This window comes from Anabrus simplex, chromosome 1, assembly GCF_040414725.1.
Source record: "Anabrus simplex isolate iqAnaSimp1 chromosome 1, ASM4041472v1, whole genome shotgun sequence".
Classification (NCBI taxonomy): Eukaryota; Metazoa; Arthropoda; class Insecta; order Orthoptera; family Tettigoniidae; genus Anabrus; species Anabrus simplex.
Window position 1 is genome coordinate 1,611,924,947 of NC_090265.1, and position 17,250 is coordinate 1,611,942,196.

The window sequence follows — 17,250 nt, forward strand, 5'->3', positions numbered from 1 at the left end:
TGGCTATGGTCTCAACTGCATATATGCATTCAGGTTTGACTACAGTAGGCTTACTACAATGCCTGAATGTTTCCTGATAGAAGAGTGATTTCGTTTTGTAAGTGTTCTGACAGTCCGCCTCTGTGGTGTAGTGGTTAGCGTGATTAGCTGCCACCCCAGGAGGCCCGGGTTCGATTCCCGGCTCTGCCACGAAATTTGAAAAGTGGTACGAGGGCTGGAACGGGGTCCACTCAGCCTCGGGAGGTCAACTGAGTAGAGGCGGGTTAGATTCCCACCTCAGCCATCCTGGAAGTGGTTTTCCGTGGTTTCCCACTTCTCCAGGCGAATGCCGGGATGGTACCTCACTTAAGGCCACGGCCGATTCCTTCCCTCTTCCTTGCCTCTCCCTTCCAATCTTTCCATCCCTCCACAAGGCCCCTGTTCAGCATAGCAGGTGAGGCCGCCTGGGCGAGGTACTGGTCATTCTCCCCAGTTGTATCCCCGACCAAGCGTCTGAAGCTCCAGGACACTTGAGGCGGTAGAGGTGGGATCCCTCGCTGAGTCCGAGGGAAAAGTCGACCCTGGAGGATAAACAGATGGTGATGATGATGATGAAGTGTTCTGACATAGTCTGAATGCTATCCCCACTTATCTCACCCGTTCTTCAGTTGTTGTCTTTTATTATTTATTTTTATTAACAGCATAGCTAACACAAGTGACAAAATTACATACAGGAAATGGGAGTAACAGAAAGTGACCTCAAGGGCCTCTCACAAGAATGTTGAGAAAAAAGACGTTCGAGGACAAACCGCCCGCCAAGAAGACATGCACTCTCTAAACCAGAGGTGCTCATGCAGGGCATTTCGTCCCGCGGGCGCCCAGCTCTGTAAGTGGACGGGCTGGCAGGCGATGAACGTATGCTATTCAACCACAGTGACGTTGTGGCTACGTCACAGGCCGTGACGGCTGGGGAAGTCCTCCCTGTCACTCTCGATCTCAGCTGCGATACCCGAGTTTGAAATGGAGGCAAACAATAATGAAAGAAAGAGGGCAGAAATCCACGTCATTTTCAATATGCGTTGTAAGAAGTAAGTTATGTATGTTCATAGCAGTTTATGTATTTTGACCGGATACAATAAAGAGTTAGGCCTACAACATCAAGTATTTTTAGGGGTACGTAATGAATCACAATTTTCACTACCGGTATTACATTTTAAGAGGTGCTTCAGAAACAGTTCTAATATAATACATAATTAAGGTGGATAAGCTGTGGCTTGTGGTTGTTTGGGTTTAAATTATCCGATAAACTCACCAACAACCCAATCAGTGAGGTTAATTATTTGAAGGCATACTGTAGACTACATCTATCTGTTAGATACATTTACTTTGTTGTTTTACTTTAATCTTGGATAGTAAATATCTATGTCCATGGGCGCCCGCAGGATCTTTTCCAGGGGGGGCACATTAACAATTTTCTTGAATATAAAAACCAATATAACGTCAGCAACATTAAATTGTTTACAGAAACTTCCAGTTATAACATATGCTAGATGACTGTCAGTAATTTCAATTTATGAAATAATCTGGTATGATATTAAACAATTGAACATCAACATCTTTAAAATTCCAGGGGGGGGCAAGTGCCCCCCCTTGCGGGCGCCCATGTCTATGTCCTTACTCGTGATGAAACTCCCTCTCTCCATTTAGAGGCTAGCTGTTATCATCGGACGCCTGTTAAATTTTAAATACCGTACTAATTTCAGAAATTCAGTGAACAGGGAAAGTTATAGAACACTGAAACACTGTGCAAAATCATTATTGCTGTATGTAATTATATTACTTTTTACTTAAATGAATAACAGGAGTTTTACTTTTTAAATGGAAATACTGTCATTTCCATCCAAGGAATTGTAAATCGTAGCTTGTATGCGTAGACCCTGTACCTTTGTATTAACACAAAAATTATAATGTGTCAGTTTTCTTTGAATGAATCAATATAAGAAAATAAAACTGACTGTTTATATCGAGTGCAGTATAAATCAAACTTGAATTTCTTGGAAAAGTAGGTTTTCTTGCGATTATAACGTTTAAAAAAGATACTGTACCCCAGTCAGCATTTCGCTGCGTAGTGGAGGAGAGCTTCATAATCACAATCGAACTGTACCATTCCGTACAAAGTGTGTTCGCTCTCTCGCTTCACTCTGACGTATGCTTGCTACATAAGCTGCCCGCATTTATGTGATACCAGCCCGGCCGCACTGGGCTAGTCTCAACAGGCACCCAGCTGAGCACCTCTTCTCTAGACGAAGGAGAGAAAGGAACAGCATAGCCAGAGGATGCGTGATTACTGGGAAAACATCAAGGCCTACTCTAAGCGGTAAAGTTGAACATCGTGGTCCTTAATTGGCCCATTAAATAAATGGAATTATTTATTTAACATCCCTTCAATTGCTACATATTTTAACAGACTTCAGGTTGTCAGAATTTTCTTCCATGGGAGCGTGCCAGAACCCAACGACATGGACATGTCACATCTTAACACCCTCAAATGCTACTGACCTCCGGTGACATTCAATCCACTATTGATCAGATGTCCAACCACTGCCTAAAGAACATATTGATAAACTGTATTAATAAAGATGTTCGTCATGAGTAGATTTTCATACCTACGGTGTTTGTTTCTGATTTTGATGTAGTGAACTTTAGTGTAATGCCTCCGTGGCTCAGGCGATTGGGCGCCGGCCTCTCACCGCTGGGATCCATGGTTCAAATCCCGGTTACTCCATGTGAGATTTGTGCTGGACAAAGCAAAGGCGGGACAGGTTTCATTCCGGGTACTCCTATTTTTCATGTCATCTTTCATTCCAACAACACTCTCCATTATCATTGCATCTGTCAGTCATTAACCATTGCCCCAGAGGAGAGCGACAGACTTCGGAAGCCGGCACAATTCCTATCCTCGCGGCTAGATGCGGGCTTCATTCATTCCTTTCCTGACCTGATCGAATGACTGGAAAGAGGCTGTGGATTTTCATTTGTAGAGAACCTAAGTGATCAATGCAGCGACTCATTCTTAATTTGCTGTTCATGATGCTAGTTAAAAGTCTATGATAAATATGTAAACTCTGAAAATGACCATTTTATGATACCGTATCTAACTTCTATCTGCATCTGCTGTAGACCACCATCATCAGCAGAGACTGCATTTTCTATCAGTTAAAGGAACACATTTTATCCTATCCTTGTGTACAACTGCAGATATAATGTACTTGCAAACTAGACACAGTGTTCAACAGTTTCAACATTGTGTTTTCTTAACTTCAAAGTGGGTGGTTTCCTCATTACAGGAGCTCCAGTTTCTCTTCTGCAGGGGCATAGCCAAAGGGGAGGAGGCTTACTGGGGGGTTTCAACCCCTCCCACCCATGGAATTCTTAGAAATGAAATTAAACAGAGACTGGCAATAAAAAAGTGAAAGTCGATTCAAGGAGTTGACTCTTTTGAACATTTACAGAGACTTAATTATACGAAGGTCGAGTCATAAGTCATTACAACTATTTTTTTTCTCGCGAACAGGAGACAACGCGGAAAATCTAAGATATGCATTTGGAAACATAGGGCATGTACTTATGCATAGTGCCTGAAGACAAATTCTGACTTCAGGAGATTCTCGAAGGAAAGTGACAGAACACAGGCCATTGGTAAACATTGTTTCATTTTGGTATAGACAGCAAATACACAAGAGTACATACAAAGGACAGGTCTCCACTGGTTAGAGACCTTCGACCTTCGAAATAATCACTCAAGGTTTCTACTGTACGTTGCCAGCGGTGGGGCAGACGCAAATCGGCAGTTAATACTCTACCCCGTTTGAACGTCTCCACCCACCTCGCCACTGTTCTATAGGGCATGGTATGCACACTTTAAGCTTCCCGCAGCTCTGCATGGCATTGACATGCATTTCTGCCACGGAGAACTGTTATTTTAATATACGATCGTTGCTCCTGCTTGTTGACTTCCATTTTTTGACGCTCTCACTCACACACTGAACTTGGGGGCATGCTTAGACCCACACTGTTGTTTATATACACTATCTAGTGGCATCATACGCAAGTACATACCGTACATTTCCAAATGCATATCTTAGATTTTCCGTGTTATCTCCTATTATCAGATGTAAGGCTTTTCAGGCGTTTGCTCTATTAACCAGCGTTTCGTCTTAGGTCTGACACTACACTCATCAGAGTAGGAGTGGGCACAGTCTGATAACTGCAAACGGGAGATAAATCTCCACAATGGAATTATTGCTCGCCTAGCAATTCCGAATTGTGGAGATACTGTGCCTCTTATAAAGGCTTATGATAAGTTCACCTGCATACACCCGAGCGTCAGTGGGTAGGGTCTGACACATCCCACTCTGATGAGTCTAGTGTCAGACCTAAGACGAAACGCTGGTTAATAGAGCAAACGCCTGAAAAGCCTTACATCTGATATATTTTTGACATGCTCTATTGGCGAAAAACATCTAATTCCCTCCATGGGAATATAGAATTTTCCATTTGTCTCCTGTTCGCGAGAAAAAAATAATTGCCATGACTATGACTCGACCTACGTAAAACCAACAGATTTCTTGAACCTATTTTCAAAGAAGCTCCAAAAGTTGGATTTTAGATTGTAATCTGAACATACCATTCACCGTAAAACTATTCACCTTGATTATATTGTTCTTGTTCTGTATTTTAATGGAAGATATTTTTCTTTTACAATTTGTTTTATGTTGCACCGACACAGATAGGTCTTATGACAATGATGGGATAGGAGTGGAACGAAGCGGCCATGGCCTTAATTAAGGTGCAGCCCCAGCATTTGCCTAGTGTGAAAATGGGAAACCACGGAAAACCATCTTCAGGGCTGCCAAGAATGGGGTTCGAACCCACTATTTCCCGAATGCAAACTCACAGCTGCGTGGCAATAACCGCACGTCCAACTCGCCTGGTCTATGATTCTGTAGTGTGCCCGGTACTGCAATCTGAATATCAACATTTACTTGTATCATTGTCCTTATGACACGCATGCGCACAAGCACCTTAATTATGTTCGATCATCATTTTGTAATACTATAACCCACCCCCACCCCCTATCGGTCGATCCTGGCTACGATACTGTCTTCCATTTGAGAGAGCAAAATCGAACATCAAAAGTGAGATGCAGTTAGCCTAAATAGTGCCAAATTAAAATGCCTGCATTCAGTAGCTGAGGTCATACAGCAACAACAATAACAAGAACAAAAATATTACTACTAATAATAATAATAAAAGGCAACAATTGAAGAATGGGTGAGACAAATGGAGACAGCATTCATACTATGTCAGAACACTTACAAATCAAAATCACTCTCCTATCAGGAAACATTCAGGCATTGCAGTACTGTAGTCAAACCTGAATGCATAGATGCAGCTGAGACCGTAGCCAGCAAGGGACTCTACGACATGGAAAAATGTTCTTGAGCTTACATTCTGGAGGTAACGGGTTCAAACTCCACTGTCGGCAGCCCTGGAGATGGTTTTCTGTGGTTTCCCATTTCCACACAAGGCAAATTCTGGCGCCGTACCTCCTTAATTAAGGCCACGCCCACTTCCTTCCCACTCCTAGCCCTTTCCTATCACATCGTCACCATAAGATTTAGCGGTGTTCATGCGACATAAAGCAGGTTGTAATAATAATAATAATAATAATAATAATAATAATAATAATAATAATAATAATAATAATAATAATAATAATAATAATAACGAGCAGTTTCCTGCTGGCTCCGCCCACAATGTACAAAGTATGGTGCTCATTACTCTCCTCACGGATGTATTTGCAAAGTTTCGAGTTAATGAAATAAAGCACATGATCTGCTGTGGTAATAGAATGTAATATTATGTCAACAAAACACTTGAAAATACACCACACAAAGAAATTGAATTAAACGTTCCTTGGAACAACACTACGCGCTGAACTGTTAAAAAGTCCTTCAAAGATCTTCGTCATGGAGACAAATGTACTGATAACTTTTCTCAGAATCTACCAATTTAAGTAGTTGTTGCCTCAAAAGAAAGCGCTTGATCCACTGAGTGTTTTTAGACCAAAACGAACTGCGTACCTCAATTAGAATGAAAGATATGATTGCTTCAATGAGAAAAAATGTTGAAGAAATGAGACGTCAAATTGAATGTGCACTCATAACTTTTCTCAGAATCAACCCATTTGAATAGTTGTCTGTCTGTTAGGTCATCAGCCCAGAGGCTGGTTGGATCCTCAAATAGTACCACCAAAGGTTATGCGGTTATAAGGAAACCCCAAAAACCAATGGCAGCACCAAAATGAGGCGTACTGGGCAAGATGAGGAGTGAGGTATTTTGCCATTGCTTTCCTCACTGGGTCAGAAAGTACTATTGTAGCACAACTGACCCTATGAGCAGCACCTTTCATAACACTCAGATGCACTAGTCGTGCTCTGAATGTCATTATTCAGCACTACCCATATCCCAGCAACTTCCATATTGTCACAGTCATGGATGAGACTGGGACTTCGGTGGAAGCTACACTTTACTCTGGCCTGTGCCAAGAGATGAATGCAAAAGTACTGTATCCATCAAGAAATGACAGCAGGCAGATTTGAATAGTTAAGAGCTGAATTGAAAGACCGTGATCCACTGAGCGTTCTTAGGCCAAACGAACTCCGTACCTTAATTAGAACTAAAGATATGATTGCCTCAAAGAGACAAAAAATTGAAAAAATCAAATAATTTAAGGAAGGCGGAAGTTAAGCGATTTATAGTACCTGATGACAAATCTGTGCATGAATACTTTTCAGTTAAAAAAAATTAAGGAAATCGACCAGATAGAATGGCCGGACTGACTGACTTTAGTTTTCATAATTTTTAAAATATATAGATGATAATAATAATAATAATAATAATAATAATAATAATAATAATATTTTTTTTTTTTTTTTTTTACGAGGGATTGTGGAAAATCTTCAAAAAGACACTTGTGAAGGGTCCGCACTCCACAAGTGTGTGGGATTCTTACCCACTAAAAACCACACACCCTTTTCCCACGATGTGTATCATCACCCCGGAACCGCTCTCGCATTACTTCAGGGTGATATCGTGCTTTGTCTTTCAGACGTCTTCTTTCTTCATTTCTCCTTTACGAACGTTCGTATGCTTCCAAATCCTTCTTCTTCTGACGAAGGACATTCTCCACGTACACTGCCACGCGATCCCAGGATTCCTGGTTTCGCAGCATCACCGAAATAATATTATCTGCTGTCAATTCTCCTATTTCAGTTTCCACACATCTTCTCTGAATCGTCCAATGGCCGCATACAAAAAAGGTGTGAAATACGTCATCAATGTCATCACAGTATATGCATGCTGCGTCATTCGCTCTGCCCACTTTATGCAGGAATTTCCGGAAATATCCATGCCCTGTTAGAAGCTGCGTGAGGTAGTAATTTACTTCACCATGGGCCCTTTCAACCCAGATATCCAAGCGTGGTATCAATCGCTTGGTCCATTTGCCTCGAGGGTCACTTTCCCATCTGAGTTGCCATCGCCTCATCCGTTGACTGAAGGCACGCTTCTTTGCACATTTCTTTCCCAGCTCTCCTTGGGTTCGCCAGATTTCATGTCGCTCCAATGCAAGTAGGTCTATTGGGGCTATTGCTGCCACCGTGAGGATTGCAGGCTCGGAGACCGTGCGGTATGCGCATGCAATACGTAAAGCCGCTCTCCGTTGTACGGCAGCTATCCTTCTCCGATACCAAGCGAATCTCAAGGATTCAGCCCAGATTTCAGAGCCATATAAGAGCACTGACTGAACCGTCGACATGAGAAGACGTCGTTTGCTGGATTTCGGACCTTTAATATTTCCCATTAATCTGCTAAGTGCAGTCATGTATTTTACTGCCTTGTCTGTCGTTCTCTGAATATGATTCCAGAATGTGAGCTTGGAGTCAAGTGTCACTCCTAGATATTTTGTGCTCGCAGATGTTTCAATCACTAACTCTCCAACAGTCATTGGTACAAGAGTTTCAATCCTTTTCCTCGTCAGAAGAACTATCTCCGTTTTGTGTTCGGCTAATGTTAGACTGTGGTTCATCATCCATTCTTTTATGCGCCGCATCACCTGGTTCAGTTTGATTTGAGCCATTTCAACATTACGAGCTACTATCAAGGCGGCCACATCATCGGCGTAGCCCACAAGCTTCGTGTCCTCTGGCATCTCCAAACGTAACAAGCCATCATACATTATGTTCCAAAGATCTGGACCAAGGATCGATCCCTGCGCTGCACCAGCCGTCAGGCGTTTTGTCTTTTCTCCATCTTCCGTATCATACAACAGAGTGCGATCTTTGAAGTAATCTCTCATTATGCGCATAAGATATTGTGGTAGCTTGAAAGTTTCCTCAAGAGCTACCAACATGTCGCTCCATCTTGCCGAATTGAAGGCATTTTTCACATCCAGGGTCACAAGAAGTGTCAATTTACGGGAATGATGATTGCCCATTTGTGCCCTTTCTGCTGTATTCACCACCTCCCACACTGCATCCAGCGTCGAGTGTCCCCTCCGAAATCCATGTTGGCGAACAGATAGATCCCCTGCTAGTTGAACTGCTGAGAGGATTCTGGGCTGCAGAAGTTTCTCCAGGCCTTTTCCGGCTGTGTCCAGCATACATAAAGGTCTATAACCGCCAAGTTTTCCTTTGCTGATCAGAACCAAACGAGCCATTTTCCATCGGGGACTAAAAACACCCGTTTGCAGGCAATGATTGTACATATTCAGCAACAGTTCTGGACATAGTTCTGCTATTATCTTTAACACTTCTGTAGGTATACCATCTGGTCCTGGAGTTTTCCTGTTTCTAAGAGAGCTAATAGCTCTATTCAGCTCTTCTACAGTGAAGAGGGGTATGTCATCCAGTTCTTTTTCGTCATCACAGTCAATCCTCTCTGGATGGTCTGGGAATAGTGTATCCACAATTTATTTAATTGTTTGCGGATCCGCACTCGGGGTTGAAAATGTCCCGAGTTTCTTCATTACAATCTTATAACCTTGTCCCCATGGATCATCTTCTACTTCTTTAGCCAGTGCCCACCATTTATCGGTTTTACTTTTTCTGATTGCATTACGGAGTTCCTTCTTCGCTGACTTGTACTCCGCTGTGACTGAGGTATTCTCTTGACTGCCTCTCATCCTCTGAGCCCTGCGTCGAAGTCGCAGACAATTCTTTCTCAGTTCAGCAATCTCTTCGGTCCACCAGTACGCTGGGCGCTTGCTATTTCGCGGCCTCCTTCGGGGCATTGAGGCGTTGCATGCTTGATGGATTAGCTGCATAGTGAGTTCAACACATACACCAGCTGCTTCTTTCCCTCTATGAGTAGAACATTTTTCAGTTATGTTCTCCATTCCATTCCGTATTACATCAATGAACGTTTCCTTGTCAATACCGGCTACGTTCCACCGTGCTGGTCTGCGCAAGATGTTTCTTTCTTGAGGAGATTCTTGAAGAAGTCGAAAGATGATATATTGGTGATCGCTCCCCGTATAGTTCTCAATCACTTGCCATTCAGAAATCTTAGGCGTAATATCCTCTGATGAAAAGGTTACATCCGGTATTGTTCCCTGGCATCCTGGCCGTCGGAATGTTGGCACATTTCCAATGTTGTTGACCACCAAACCCGTTCTGGCTGCCATCTCCATTATACGACGTCCTCTGGAGTCTGTTTGTGGCATGCCCCATTCCAACGCTTGAGCATTTACGTCACCAGCGACCACTAGTTTTTTTTTCCATTCTGCGTATTACATCCTCAAGACCATCAATTTTCATCTGAAAGTTGGAAACAGATTCATTTGGCGTAAAATAACAGCTTACAATAGTGATTCCCCCAGTCTGTACCCAAACAAAACCGTCATCGCATCCATGCTGTGTTACTGGGACTTTTCCTAGATCTGGTATCCAAATTGCAGCTGTTCCGAGGTTATCCACAAACCACCCTGGATGGTCCCTCTCTTGATATGGTTCGCTAATAATAACGATGTCTACTTCCATCTCGTAAATCAGCTGTGTCATAAGATCGTTAGCTGTTTGACTCCTGTGCATGTTTGCTTGAAGTATTCGCATCATTTACTGTGACTTTTTGCTTTCTCCAGAGCTTCACGAAATATTGCACATGCTCCCGATCCAGGAATGTGATTTCGTTTAGCTTCATTAACACCCTTGTCTGTACAAAGCATACATCGTGGATTGTTCTTTTTACAGTCTACTGCCTTGTGGTCAGATTCTCCACACTTAAAACAGATTACTTCTGTCGGGACCTGTGCAGTTTTTTGCCAGATGACCATATGATAGGCATCGGAAGCAGCGAGGTAACATGGTTCTAGCTCTTACTCTGCAGTATAGCCATCCTATCTTAATTCTTCCTGCTTCCAGTAATTTCTGAGCGTCCTCGTCTTTGGTTTCGAAGATGGCAAGTTTCTGTCCCCAGCTGTTTGGTTTCGAGACCGATATTTTAAGTTCTCCATGGGGATTTCCGGAATCTCGTCTTACAGCTTCCTCCACGTCTGCGGCGGCAGTGACGCCATCCATGTCTCGAATCTCCAGTGTAGTTCGGGGGATTAACGCCTTTACATCGCCATCACGTCCGAGGGCATCTCTCAGAGAATTACTGAATACCTCCCTATTTTCAATCTTAGTTGTTTTGTTGAATTTAATAAGGACAGCTCCAGCTCTTGTTTTACGGATGGATCGAATGCCTGTTCCACTGTCTTCAGGCTTCACCCTGTTCCTGATATCCTTCAAAACATCAGCGAAAGTCTTACCATTCATCGGTTTGATAATTACGGCTTCTGTACGACTCCTAGATTTAGATTGAGGTCGTTTCACACTTTCGCTAAGCACTGTAGTTTCAGGATCATTACTGGCCTGTTTCGTTGGAATATCTTCGTGCTTCCTATCCTCGCTCTTCTTCTTTCTTTTCTTCTTTGACAGAAACGTCTCCCATTTTCCTTGATCTTCCTCTTCCGAGTCATTTGTCACTAGTGATGTGTTGGACAATTCCTTATTCTCCATGGTAATTGGTCTCTGCTTTTGTTCTTCTGCAGATTTCTTCCACAACATCCTGCATGCTGCTCCAGCCTCTAAAGCTTCTTCCAGCTTCATGAGGCCATTCTTTATTTCCGTTTTGAGATTTTTGAGAGGAATAGCCATTATGTTCTTTAACAGTGATCTTGCTGTCTCAAGATGCACCTCTTCTTTGTATTGATTATCCATTATCTGCCGACTGATATCATCAATCAGATTTAGGTCAATACTCCTACCATTTCGGCCATTGTGAATACTTTCCCTTGATACACCAGGGAGCTCCACTGTATCACACAGAATGTGTGCTTCTGCCATCATGCCAATGTGAGAGTCTAGCTGGCCGTGTCTAGAGTCAAGGAGATTATATTATAAATAATAATAATAATAATAAGAATAATAATAATAATAATAATAATAATAATAATAATAATAATAATAATAATAATAATAATAATAATAATATCACCTGTTCATATTATGTTTGAATTGCTGCTTCGATTTTGATGAATTATTTTATTAAAGACTGCACACCATTATGGAACTTCAAGACACTGTCCATGTTACCAGTTGTATCAAAACTCAAGGACAAAACTTCAGTAATGGATTCCTCATACAGAGAGGAGAAAATCTAGGGTATGAAAACGTGGGTTCAGAAATCCATAATTACAGAGTAACCTGACATTGAATAATGTTAGTGTAATCCGACACATGCATGTTGCACTGATTCACTGAATACGTTTGTAACATCAGCTGAAACACACTATTCACATATCAGATGAAATTACGTCCTCAGGCTCAGGAGCCCGTGTTCGATTCGCGGACAGCCAGAAATTTAAGAATGGCAGGAAGGCTGGTATGTCGTTGAAATAGTACATGCAGCTCACCTCGACTGGGGGGTGTGCCTGAAAAGACCTGCACTACCTTGGTATGAGGACATAAGTTTGCATTTTACAGATGAAATGTTCAAAGTGACCTCCTACTTGAATACTAGTCTCAACTCTGTCTTTCCATTGACTGGCAAACACAATCAAAAATGCTCAGTAAAATTCTCTTAATTTCCTCGTTATTGCCTGGCACGCTTTTGAAGTCCACACTGCGGTCCACTAGAAGTCTGTCATTTTAGAAACAAGCATGCCATTGGTCAACAGTAGAATCACTCCCACACCCCCGATACAGCCGTATATGAGTCATCTACTACTGGTCAACAGTCGAGCCAGTGGGTGATCCTCGGTAACATTCATGTTGCCCGTCATTAACAAGGAAATTGTGAGAACTAGTACATACTATCTGAGAGGTTGCCACATTGTGCATACAGAAAGTTTGTTCATCAACAGCAGTCAAATACACAACAGACTTTACGTGTTCCAAAAGGTAAAAGTTCAAGGGATTTAAGTTGGGAGAGTGCAGTGGCCAAGCAAAGGTCAGGGAACTTGGTAATTATGCATTTTTGGATCCATTTGAAATAACCTTTCTTTCTTCTCTGTATATGAGGAATCCATTCCTGAAGTTTTACCGTTGAGTTTCGAGACACCCTTTCTACATACCATAGTTCTGTACTTCCTCCTTTTATTTTTATTTTACCTGTCTCCAAAAAGGGGAAATAAGTAATCTTGGGCATTGTAGAAAGTAGGGTTTTTCTTTTCTCTACTCAGAATATACATTTAATACAATATTTTCATCTCCCTTTTCAGCTTGCCACAAGATCTATTGAACCATCATTTGGTCTACTCTTTGGAGATTTGTTGAAGGGGCTTGGTGTAGCAACAACAGGAGCTTCTCTCATTATGAGTACCATGGATGCTGTCATTAATTTTTCAGGTAAGTTGTTCATTGAAAAGTTGATTTAAAACTACTTCACATTTTTTATTGATTACAATGCTGACTGGATATTTTTAGCAGCTATATCTACTATGAATTTTTAAATATCTCCATATTGTAAATCATTTACTGTATCCCAATGCATGACTCTTCAGTGTACAAAAATCATCATCTCTTACTGACAAGCAAAAATAAACTTTGAAATTTGATATCTCTTTTTGGAAAGAATTATTTGTGAGTATCTCTTCCATTTGGGAGAGCAAAATCAAACTTTGAAATTGAGATGCAGACAGCCTAAATCACATCAAATTAAAAAGCTTGCACACAATAGCTGACTTAATACAATCATCATCATCATCAGCATCATCATCATCATCATCATCATCATCATCAGTTTATCACTGACTCATATAAAGGTTGAATTGCTGATTTAATTTTTAATGAACTGTTATTTTGAAGAAATACTGTGTACTACTATCAATCTTCAAGATAATATTTATGTTACCAGTCATATCATATCAAAACTTAACAACAAAACTTGAAGATGGATTTTTCATATAGAAAAAGTTTTAAAGTGACAGTAATTGTTGGTACCGGTACCCTAATATATGTTTCAGGTTTGTTCATTGGACCTCTCATAAAGATATACTCATACCGGAAGGTGGCAATTTGTGGATGTTTTCTGAGTGCTTTGGGGCTAATGTTGACTGCTCCTGCTAGCAGTATGACCCATATACTGCTTACATACAGTATTATAGGAGGTAAGAATACAGTGAGCATCATTATGATAAATTAAATGAACAATCTGTGATTAATATTCAGTTTTTAGTTCCAAATAGATCAAGTATTTTGAAGTCAGTATTATTATCAATCTTATTAACCCTTTAACTTAACTGTTCTGTACATGTTGATAAAAGTAAAGTTATACTCCATCTTGTGACTATTTAAATAACTGGGTGCAATAAACATTTATATTCAAAATGATAAGTTAATTTACTGTACTGTATACTGAAAATGAATTTTTTGTCAAATTCAAAAACCTGTGTTTAAGAGGTTACCATTATAATTAAGATTATACTTTTAGAAAGCAAGAAACACACCAGAAACTTCCTTGTAAGAATAGGAAAGCAATATACAAGTGGCAAATTAAAATGGCTTTTACTGCCGGGAGTGTTAGGCAACCTGTGCGCCATAATGAGGATGAAATGATGATGGAGACGACACATGTGCCCAGCCCCCATGCCAAATTAAAAAGCTTGCACACAATAGCTGAGTTCATATAATCGTCATGATCATCATCATCATCATCATCATCAGCAGCTTATCAAATATCTATATATATATAAAAATATAAATATAAATATCTACATATATATATATAAAAAATGCAAGTGGAAATGAGCTCGTTGGGTGTTGGGTCAGATGTAGAAGAACTGGGGTTGATGAGGAGATGTGAGCGTGTGACCAAAGGCCAGCATGCTAACAATTTAGCCATGAAGACAAATCAAGTCAATATATATATTTAGTATGTTCAATATTGTTTGGTACTCCCACTAAAACTCCTGCAAAGTAGCAGTTCGAAATGTGTGGTAATGTATGCGTGAAGATAGACTGTGATACTGTCTACTGCTACCAGATGGTGTTGCTGCTTCCCATGGATGGTGCATTACAGTATCACTTGCTTCGGCTTGCGAGTACGCTGGTGGATATCGATAAGACAACATGGAAGCAGACAAGCATGGGCAATGGTGGACTGTGTGGTTTCTCTGGAGGGTAGGAGTAACTGCTTCAGACATCCCCAAGAGGTTAGTAGCCATATGTGGGGAAACAGCACCAAGCCGCAGATCCTTGTTTCATTGGGTATAAGAGATCAGAGACGGCAGGGACTATGCTGAAAAACGCAAAAGCATTGGGGACTACCAACTGCATGCAAACCAAACAATGCCCAGCCTCTCAATGACTCTGTAATGGGGCAGAGGCGAATTACGTTTGATGAAATACAGAAGGCAACAGGTCTATCATGGGAACCCTCCACACCATCATCCATATTGATTTGAAGAGGAAGGTGTGTGCTGTCACAACCTCCATATTTGACGGATCTGGCACCTAGCGACTATGCCCTATTCGACGCAATGAAAGAGGTCATGCAGGGGTAAGAAGTTCACCACCAATGTAGAACTTCATGCAATTGTCCACCAATGGCATCATGATACCCCCAAAGAATGGTTTGCTACGCAAATATGGAAGCTGCCAGAACAATAGCAAAATTGCACAGACATAGGCAGGGAATACCTGTGATATAATCTATATTAGTTTGTTCAATGAAGATTCCTGTGAACACGAAAAAATTGTAGTGCCAATCATTTTTGAATGACCCAAGTATATATATATATATATAGAGAGAGAGAGAGAGAGTGTGTGTGTGTGTACAAGAGAGGCACATATAATAGGTGAGCACAGTGGCAGGTCAGTGTGGTCTTTCACACATTGCCATCATCAAATAAATAGGCACCCTCCTCATTACTCGCAGTTCTTCTACAGCCATCTCTTTTCAGCCCCTGACAAGCTTGTTTCTGCACCCCAGCTTCATCAGGATGGGGGGCATCAACACATCCCTTTTCATGTACTTATCTGGCTTTCTTCTTGTCTTACACTTCCCACATCAAGATCTATTAGGATGCCCCCTCGATGAGTGTTGATGCCCGCCCTCCTCATGAAGCTGGTAAGTGGAAATGAGGTCCGGCCCCGCAGTGTAGGGGGCAACGCGTCCGCCTGTCACTCGGCGGTCCCGGGTTCGATTTCTGGCCGGGTCAGGGGTTTATCCCTGGCCTGGAGACTGGGTGTTTGTGACATCCTTAATCTTCTTTTCCTCACACACAACATTCCACACAACCGCCATTCCAATTACATGCAGGTTCATACTATATGGTACCAGTAGGGGCAAAAGATCCACATGGGTCGACGCCTCGAACAAATATATATAAAAAATGCAAGTGGAAATGAGCTCGTTGGGTGTTGGGTCGGATGTAGAAGAACTGGTATTGATGAGGAGATGTGAGCATTAGAGCGTTGGTCATACTGATAAGTAATTTGAAAAGTTATGGCGATATCTCGCCGTTGTCATTTTATCAGCTGTTGAAGTGGGCGACTTCACGTGGGCTTAGCTAGGCGGTGTTGCTAAATCTGCACTTGACAGTGCCAGTAGAAGAAATAAACTTCTCCAGGGGAGGGACCTGAACAAGGACCTCCCTACTGATAGGCTCCCCCCATAGCAAGTATGCTACGGTGGCACTGGCTGAAACCAATAGTGTGTTAGTGTTAGGTAATCATTTCTGGACATGGCTTCCAAGCCCGACCAAGCCTCGTGCAGACTTAGCAAGACCACCTCGTAAAGCCCATTTGAATTCACTTGACTAACTTCAGCAGTGATAAAATGAAACCGGCGTGAGATATCGAAGTAATTTTTTTCAAATTACTTATTAGTATGACCAACGCTCTAATGCACATATACTCAGTTGACGTTGTTTCTGACCACTCTGCGTGTGTGTGTGTATATATGACTTAAAGCTTCCTTGCACTGACTTCCCAGTACTACAGACCACATGCCACTCTAGATCACATGTTTAATTCTAGCAGACATGGCCAAAGGGATTTTCAGTTCACAGAAATATCAAATAAGGAAGATGGAGAGTTGAACACCGCAAAGAATGAGAGAATCAGGTAAAAATCAATAAAAAGGCCATAAAAAGTGAAAGACTTCCTGTCCCAAACATCTAAAATCATCAGTATCAATGGATAATAAGAGGTCAGTCAGAGAAAATAAGAGGCAAGTAATTGAAATAAATATCACAATTAAGGCACCATTATTTCACTTAAACCCTCTTTAGGAGAAGTTCCAGCCAACTCACAGATTCTATGCACAGACTATATCACAAAGACGCTCACACAAGATGCTGTCAGCTGTGTACATTATTTTATTTACAGATTATATACATACACATACTAATGAACCGCCATTTTGAGCACTTGACTGCTGCAAAGAAGTAGAAGAATGCCACATGAGCATGTCAACCAATTACCAATACAACAAAATCGCGACATGAGTTCACATGACTAACAACTTTCACTAACACGTTTTGCTATCAACTCAACTCCAACTCCCAAAACTGCCTTTTCATATACACTGCCTGGCCAGGCTTCTAGAAAAGTATGACAACATGTTTTCTCGTAATTTCTCCAATAACCTATGTACAAATGGATTGAATGTTCTGTAAAACTCTAGTGAAAAGATGCGTTATTCTGGACTATTACTCTGTGT

At 41.4% G+C, this 17,250-nt stretch overlaps 1 protein-coding gene across 1 annotated transcript in view; it reads left to right on the forward strand.

The window, feature by feature from the left end:
* Positions 1 to 17,250, forward strand: part of LOC136858593 (monocarboxylate transporter 9) — a 97,919-nt gene that overhangs the window by 35,256 nt on the left and 45,413 nt on the right. Inside the window, exons 3-4 of the mRNA XM_067138266.2 lie at positions 12,806 to 12,932; positions 13,550 to 13,693. Coding sequence (XP_066994367.1) covers positions 12,806 to 12,932; positions 13,550 to 13,693 — 271 coding nt within the window. The remainder of the gene's footprint in view (positions 1 to 12,805; positions 12,933 to 13,549; positions 13,694 to 17,250) is intronic.